The sequence below is a fragment of the Peromyscus eremicus genome, chromosome 4 (genome assembly GCF_949786415.1).
Source record: "Peromyscus eremicus chromosome 4, PerEre_H2_v1, whole genome shotgun sequence".
NCBI lineage: Eukaryota > Metazoa > Chordata > Mammalia > Rodentia > Cricetidae > Peromyscus > Peromyscus eremicus.
The window spans coordinates 137,170,600-137,179,051 of record NC_081419.1 but is presented as its reverse complement, the minus strand read 5'-3'; the positions used below and the strand labels follow the sequence as shown (position 1 = coordinate 137,179,051).

At 53.4% G+C, this 8,452-nt stretch overlaps 1 protein-coding gene across 1 annotated transcript; it reads right to left on the bottom strand.

Moving 5' to 3' along the window:
• Positions 1 to 2,034: 2,034 nt before the first annotated feature.
• On the bottom strand, positions 2,035 to 7,698 carry Kcnk15 (potassium two pore domain channel subfamily K member 15). Its single transcript, XM_059259735.1, has 2 exons — positions 7,365 to 7,698; positions 2,035 to 2,723 (listed from the first exon to the last, which is right to left on the bottom strand). The coding sequence occupies exons 1-2, from the start codon at positions 7,696 to 7,698 to the stop codon at positions 2,035 to 2,037; spliced, it is 1,023 nt and encodes a 340-aa protein (XP_059115718.1).
• Positions 7,699 to 8,452: the final 754 nt, after the last annotated feature.

The following is an 8,452-nucleotide window of genomic DNA, read 5'->3' as shown; positions in this document are numbered from 1 at the left end:
AATATGCATGGGGGGGCGGGGGGAACGACAGAGCTGGGAGCTGCAGCAGGGGACCAGCTTTTGCTCTGGGGACAGGTCGTCTGTCACCATCATCATTTCCAGCTTCTAAGCACAGGTGGCACTGCCCACTTGACTCTCTCTCTCTCTCTCTTCTGGGCTAGCGCCTTTTCTAAGCTTGAATTGGGAGAAGAGGAGGGGCCAGGGTGGCTGGGATCTCCTGGGCAGTCTCCCCAGTGATCCTGAGTGGAAGGATTTGCTCTAGGCCTTTTGTTCTGCAGGTCCAGCTGGCAGTGGGTGGGAAGGAAACACAAGCTCCCTCCTGGGTTTGTAGAGTGGGGACTCCTGGGGAAGGTCTCGCTCACCTTCAGAAGAAATAGCACCCTCCTCATAGCACTTCCCACAGTGTGTCCCCAGTGATTTTACTCTGACCCTCACAAGAGCCCCAGATAGCGAGTGAAGGGAGGCTTATGTTGTCAGCCCCGTTTTCAGGAAGTGGAGGTGGAGGTCTCGAGAGAGGTGCTTGCAGAAGTACCGACTTTGACAGCAGCTGAGCACCAGCTCATTCTCCGGTGGTCCACAGCACAGGCGTGCAAGCACACAGTTGAGGCAGTTAAAGCTTTTTACAAGCGATTCACTACTGGGTTCCTTAAGGCAGGAGATTCTGGAGCAGTTTGAGGTTCAGAAACAGCACAGCACCCCACACTCTCCCAAGGCACAGCTGTTGCACCAGGCAAGGTCACCTGCATTTATTTATTGAGCAACAGCACTACACTGGGCCCAGAGCTTTGAACCCCCTTCCTGTCCCTTGCAATGGCTCTCTTGGCCCTCCAAGAGGGCCTGTGTCTGTGGAACAGGACCTTGGTGGATGGAGAGTTTCTACAAGCTTACCTGGCAAGCCCCAAGGGTGTTTCATCTCAGCAAGAGAGCCTGTGTGGGCTAGGTGGAGGCTGGGAGCAGACGGAGGTGTTACCTCTGAGCCCTTTGTGTCCTCCCCACAAGGTGTCAGGAAGGTGGGACCCCAGAGTCCTTGGGCTGGGAGCCTCCCTCCACCTACCCACCTTTCCCTGTGTCCTCTTGGGGAACAGGAACAGCCTGGTCCTTCAAGGAGGGAGGGTTTGGGGGGGCCTCTGAGTTGGAGTGGGTCACATTGCATTGTGTTCATGACCACATAGCTCATGTTGGAAATTAAAGTTTTTGCTTTTCTACCCTGGCTTTGCTCCTGTTTTGCATCAAGACAGTTCTATCTGGGAAGAGAAGGGACACGTGTTTTAAGGGGTGAGCACTCTAGGATGCCAAGGCACCTTGCCCTGGGCTTATAAACATCCCCTATGAGCAGAAGTTTGCCTCAGGAAACTCTCCCACAGGTGCCCATGTGAAGCGAGGTCTGCACAGGAACTCTTTTATGGATGGAGAAGCTGGGGTCCAGTGACATGTTGCTGGTGATTCGTGAGACCTAGAATGAAATTTATCACACGCCACTGAGATGCCTATAGATAGTAATGGGGGGGGGACTCTCTCCTTCATCCAAAAGGGACTAGCCAGGGACAAGGCTTTTGCTTGACAGTAGGGGCAACCATTTACATGGGCTAATTCCACTCTTCACGCAGAGCAAAGGGAATTCTGTCATCGATATAATGCAGAAATTGCCCACTGTGAGCCATAAACTGCCTTCAGTCTGTCTCTATCTCATACTTCTAGCATGAGCATCCAGTCTCAGTGTTTAAAATTATGCCCTTCCCCTCAAAGATATCGTGTGTCCTCTTCAGAGCAGAAGCTAGCCACTGGTCATCCTTTGAAGGGGTGACCTGGTGTCACCCCTCCTTGGAGCTGAAGGGCACATTTCCCTACAAGTTTAGACTAAACAGTTTACACCTCCAGGGTAACTGTAGAGTCGGTTTGTGCATTTAGTGCAGCATTCATGTATTTCTAGAAGGGATGATCCACAGTTGGTAACGGGAGCCTCAACTCCCTCCAAGCCAGAGGAAGGGTGGGTTTGCTAACAGGCGGGGCTAGACATTGGCCAGGGTAGGACTGTCAGATGGACTTTCTCCGTGCTCGGCGGCTGGCTGAGCTGCTGTGGCAGTGGTGCAGGGCTTCTGGACTCAAGGGAGGTGAGAAGGCTGGGTTGTCACAGGCCCAGGTCTCCAGCTGATGGATGCGGTGAGAGATGCAGGTGGAGGACGCAGCACGGACGCGGCTCTCGAGCGCCCCCCTGCGGAATGCGCTGGCGCGGCGGGCTGAGCCCTCGGGGGCGTCGGCGCTGGCGAGGAAGCGCAGGACCACCAGGTTGAGGAAGGCACCGATGACCGTGAGCCCCAGCAGGATGTAGAGGAAGCTGAAGGCCACGTAGGGCGGCTTCCTCTGCAGCGCCTCGTCTCTCTGCAGCGCCACGAAGTCGCCGAAGCCGATGGTGGTGAGGGTGATGAAGCAGTAGTAGTAGGCGTGGAAGAAGGTCCAGCCTTCGAAGTGCGCAAAGGCCGCGGCGCCCAGGGCCAGGGTGGTTGCGCACAGCAGCAGCCCGGCCACCACCATGTTCTCTGCGGACACATGCGGCCGCCGCAGACCCAGGCAGCGTTTGGCCGCCAGCAGCAGGCACCTCACCAGCGCGTTTAGACGCTCGCCCAGGCTCTGGAAGGTGACCAGCGTCAGGGGGATGCCCAGGAGTGCATAGAACATGCAGAAGACCTTTCCGGAGTCTGTGCCTGGTGCGGCATGGCCATACCCTGTGCAGGGAGAGAGATGGGATGCTGACAGCCCAGCCTGCCCCAAGATGCTCCCACCCCAGGCCTGCCTGTCCTCAGGAGCGCTAAGCCCTACTAAGGTCGTCCCCACATTCTGAACACCCGTGAGGCTATTCACATCCCAGATGTCTACCCACCCTCCCCGTGGAGGTGGATAATCGACCTGTGGTCCTTCAGAACCACGGAATTCTGTTGGGGTATCTTCTGTTCCCGGCAGTAGCGAAGGATGGATCTTACATGTATGTTACCCAGTGGAGGAAGCCCAGTCCCACAGCGTGGAACCAGTCGACAGGATGCTCTGGAACCAACAGTTGGAGAGACAGAAGAGCGCTGTGGCTGGCTGCTCTAGGCTTGAAGGACTACCCAAGGGCTTAGAGTTTGGGCTGTACAGAGGGTTCCGTGGCTTGGTCTGCACCTATTTAATAGCTGCTCTGACAACCTACGGTGTCTAGAAAACGTGAATTTTAGCAAATGATGCCTTGGTCAGAAGGGACAGGAGACAGGTCTTCTGTGGTTCCTTAGTATCCACGGGATAAAGTCCCAGTTCTCACAAGGATCCCCCTGCCCCCCCCACTTCCAAGCCTCACCCCTCCACTCACCTCCTTCCTCCCCAGCCTCACCTCTTTCTGCTCACCTCCCCACTCTCCAGACTCACCCCTCCTCTCATCTCGCCTCTCTCCAGCATCAACCCTCCTCTCTCCTCTCCACTCCCCAGCCTCAGCCCTTCTCTTACATACCCTACTCCCTAGACTCATCCCTCCTCTCCACTTCCCAGCCTCATCTTCCCACTCCCCAGCCTCACCCCTCCTCTCCACTCCCCAGTCTCCATACTCACCCATTTTACACCCACACTCTCCAGGTACACCCTGTTGTTCCCCTGCTGGAAAGTCATTTCCATACTTCTTTCATATTTTCCTCCCCTCGGACTGCCTTGTCTCCCCTTCCTAGCCCCCTGCTCCCTCAGATTCCTCCTCATCTTCTGCCACCCTGTTGGCCTTCACTAAACACCCATTGGTTCTGGGAGTCTCTGGTTCAAGCACTGTTCACTGGTTCCCTCGTGGGATCTAAGCATGGGTGGGCTTCCTTGAGTCACGGGTCCCCGTGCCATTGTTGTGGAATGTGTGGGTGTGTCTCTCTCTGGGGAGAGCACCAATAGCTTACATGGGCCCGTAACCAGAGAGAAGTGAGGGGGTCCATCTCCCAAAGAGACTATCCTCCAGCACACTGACCCTGTCTGCCCAGAGGTAAAACACACAGACCCCTAGACAGGTGCTGTTCTATATGGTAGCCTCCAGTACATACAGATGTGTGAAATGGTGTGCCACTGTGGTCATAGCAGAAGTTAGAACCAAGCACACATCCATCAATAGTGGCTTGGTTAGGTTCATCTCAGCACCATTCAAACAGTAGAACACTACACCAGACCACAGTGGCCATATCACCATGCAAACATCTGGCAACACCTAAGGAAGCTCTTGGTTGTCTCTACTAAGGGCCGGGAATGGGGTAGCTGTGTGTTGCTGGCATCCAGAGGCAGAGGCTGAGGATGCTGCCAGCAACTTACAGAGCACAGGGCAGGCCCCCAAACACAATTAACCAGGGCAAGATGTCAGTGCTTCCAAGGTTGAGAAGCCCTGCTATTCAGCCTGAAAAAAAAAATATGGTGTGGCTCTTTAGAGTTGATATAAAAAGCATTGAGACGTTCTAAAGCAGGGTCTGGGGTACAGCTCAATTGATACAGTGCTTGACTAGCATGCCCAGTGTCCTGGGTTCAGTTCCTAGTACCAGATAAAAGACAAGCATAGTGGCATACATCTGTAAATCTCCAGCACCTGAGAGGCTGCTGAGGCAGGAAGACCAGAAGTTCTCTGTCATTAACAGATACGTAGTGATTTTGAAGCCAGTCTGGGCTACATGAGGCCCTGTCTCAAAAAACAAAGGATGTACTAAAAGAAAAGAGCAGGAATAGGCAGAATAGTGCATATAATGTATTCTCCATACAGTGTGTGTGGTGTTTAAAGGGACATGTACACAGAGCATGTAGCTGGAGTATTCGAGAGACGAGTGAGATGTATGTGAACTAGGAGATGAATGAATGGGTTAAGAGACAGGACAGAGACTCAGAAAGACAAAGACGGCGTGTTTCCTCTTTTTTTTTTTTTTTTTTTTTTTTTTTTTTTTTTTTTTTTTTGGTTTTTCAAGACAGGGTTTCTCTGTGTAGCTTTGCGCCTTTCCTGGGACTCACTTGGTAGCCCAGGCTGGCCTCGAACTCACAGAGATCCACCTGGCTCTGCCTCCCGAGTGCTGGAATTAAAGACGTGCACCACCACCGCCCGGCTATGTTTCCTCTTTCATGTGGAATCTAGATTGTAAAAAAAGACATGAAAGCTAGAAGGGGGACCACTCGGGACGAGGACCAGAGGAAGAAGGACAAGAGAAAGTGTGGGGGTGAATATAATCGGAGTGCCTACAGATGTGTATGAAAATGTCACAGTGAAACCCATGGGTTCTGTACAATTAATATACACAAATAAAAAAAAGACCAAAGAGCTTCCAGGAAAAGGGGGGAGAAATTCCTTTTCATTCTGCACCCTTTGGTACCTGTGAAATGCACAGTGTGAACATATATAATATTCAGAGACTCGGTTTAACGTAAGCATTTATAGCCCCATGGTTGGTTGCTCTTCCACTACGTGGCCCCATGGGTCTGCCTCCCTGTGGTACCAGGGAAGGCACACACTGCCCATTACTACTTTGAATCCTTGAGGGCAGGAACCATGGTAGCCACTTCCATACACCCTGAGTCACCCATGCTCTGCACAGACACACAGACAATAGGTCCACGGAAAGTTAACTGACTCAAACCAACCGGGAGGGGAGGGGAGCTAGAGGGAGACGCGGCCCTCCTTAGGACTAACAGGCCAGGAAATGCTGTTTTCATCTGCTGGAGCTATGCTAGGTTTGAGCAGAGGGAAGTGAGTATTAACAACACATACCAGGTACTCTCCACGGATTCTCTCGTCAGGCCCAGGGTTAACACTGTTACCCCTGTTTTGTGATAAAGAAAGCAGGCTCGGGGACAGAGCTGTGCAAAGGTCCCAGAGCCTGAGTTGTTAGCCCCAGGTCCTCCATGCTTCTTGGTGCCTTTCTTTTGCTAAAGCAGAACGGAGATTCTGGACTCTTGGGGCCTGGCTTCTTGCAAGGTTTTCTGTTTGTTTTGTTTTTGTTTTTGTTTTTTGTTGTTGTTTTTTTTTTTTTAACACGGTACAACAAAGGAAGTGGTGCGCCCCCAAGTGGCCAGAAAAGCCGAAACATTTCCCATTTCTACACCGTTTTGTTTTGTTTTGTTTGGTGTTGGTTTCCCTCGCCGCCGCCGCCCCACCCTCTGCCCCCCACCCCCGCATTTCTTTCTCTAGCTTGGGTTTCAGGTTAGCGAGGGAGGAGGCCAAATCTGACCCGGGAAAGGGCAGAGGCTCCAGAAATGGCCCAACCTCTGTAGGCACGGCAAATGGGAGTGTCTTGAGAATGGGGCTTGTAGACAAGAGAGGGCAGAAAGCATTGAATGAACTGGGTTTATAGTTGGCAAATAATAAATTATTACCACCAATAGTGCCTGCACAGCCTATGGCACCACATGCTGGGCCGTTCACACTCCCGACCTCACTTTAAACCTGGCATTTGCCCGGCAAGGTAGAACATTTGCTTTTTGCCTTTGACAAAAGCGGGTGTCAGGGGGCACAGTCGCTTGCCTGAGAAGGTAGGTGGCTGGAGGGGCCCAGAACTCAGCCTTTAGGGTTGCAAGTGTGCTTAAATCCATGGCTACTATGCAAGTGCATCCTTCGGGATGTAGGCTTCTGGTCTGCTCCTGGAAGGCCACCAGGACACCTGGCAACCACAGCTGGAGCCTGGTACCAATTGGTGAGCTAACCGAGGTCTGAAGCCCTGGAGAGCCATTTCTCTCCTTGCAGGTTCCCCAGGCTTAGCCCCTCAGGTCCTGGCCAGGTGTGGTTATGGCAACAGCTGGAGTCCAAATAGTGTATATAGCAGCTCCTCTGGCTGCCCCAATGTGAGCCAAAGCTTTGGTAATCTGCCATGCCCTTAACAAGTGGTTGGACTCCTGTTCGTCTCTAGGACGCTAGCCACACTGCAGTCACAAGGCAAATGAGAGCTCTGTTATACGGGGCTAATAGAATAATTGTTATTATAATACAAAGGCAATCTTACTCCCACGGTGTTTTCTGTGGGCCAGGTCCTGTGCTAAAACGATCTGCACGTAATAATCTCCACCACAGCTGGCGTTCTCCCTTCCCCTTGCAAGACATGTTAGGACTCCTAGTTTTCAAACACGGTAGCTCAGAGAAGTCAAGAAACTTATCTAAGGCTACACAGCTGATACAGTGGGACAGGGAAGCCCTACTTCTGTTCCCCAAGACCCTGGGGTTTCCTCTAGTCACCCCTGTGTCAGCCTCGTGACAAACCCACTGACTGCCCCCATTCCGCCCAGTGAGGCAAATGAGCCTCAGAAAGCTAGCATGCTCCTTCCAAAGACAGGGACAGGGGTGGGACTGCACCCGAGGAGAGATCGAGACTGAGCGGGACAGAGGGGAGGCTCCGAGGGCTCACCGATGGTGGTGATGACTGTGATGGCGAAGTAGAAGGAGCCTGCGAAGCGCCACTGGCGGCCGGCGCGGTGCGGCTCTGCCTGCAGCGCCAAGCGCTCCAGCTCTCGGTAGTCGTCGGCGGAGAAGCCGTACTTTCTGCGGAACTCGCTGCGCTTCCGGGCCAGCAGCCGCTGCCGGTTGCGCTCGGCCTCGGACTCCAGCGCATCGAAGACTGCGGCGCCCACCAGCAGGTAGGACAGGATGCACAGGATGAGCGCGGCCGTGCGCGCGCTCTGCTTCCTCATCGCGTCTCGGGGGCTCCGGGTTTCCGTGCGCCCCGACGGTGCCAGCTCCATCCCTCCGCGCCCCGCGTACAGTCAAGGGCAGGCTCTGAGCTCTCCCGCCGCTTCCCCGCCCTAGCTCACGCAGGTCCCCGCAGGGACATCTGGTGCAGAGGCCCAGCCCAGGTGTGCAGAGGGCCCGCCTCCATCCCGAGCTCGCCCTAGGACTTGGGGCTAGTCACCCTTTCCTTCCTCCCGTCTATCACCTAGGAAATGTTTGCCAAGCGCCCTCTGGTGCCCACCCTTCTCGGTGGGAGTAGAACAAATGTGCCAGCAAGCAGGGAGGGATGATAAATGAGCAAAAAGATAAGGTAAGACAGGTGTGATAAAGGAGAAAAATAGCGCTTGAAGAGGCGCGTGCCAAGCCATCCAGAAGTGACCAGGGAGACAAAATCCAGGCCACAAGTGTAGGTTCCTCGCCAAATCAGAAGGGAGGTGACTTGGTGCAGGAGACAGCAGGAAACAGTAGTGAGGCTGGTGTGGCTGGAGCCAAGAGAATTGGGGTGCAGGCTGGAGAGGGAGAGAGGAGGAACAGCGAGAAGTGACTTTTTTTCACTTATTTTTATTTTATGTGAATTGGTGTTTTGCCTGCATGTATATCTGTGTGAGGATTCTGAATCCTCTGGAACTTGAGTTACAGACAGTTGTGAGCTGCCATGTGGGTGCTGGGAACTGAACCAGGGTCTTCTGGAAGAGCAGCCAGTGTTCTTAACCACTGAGCCATCTCTCTAGCCCTGAGAAGTGACTTCTATAAATCCATTTTTAATTT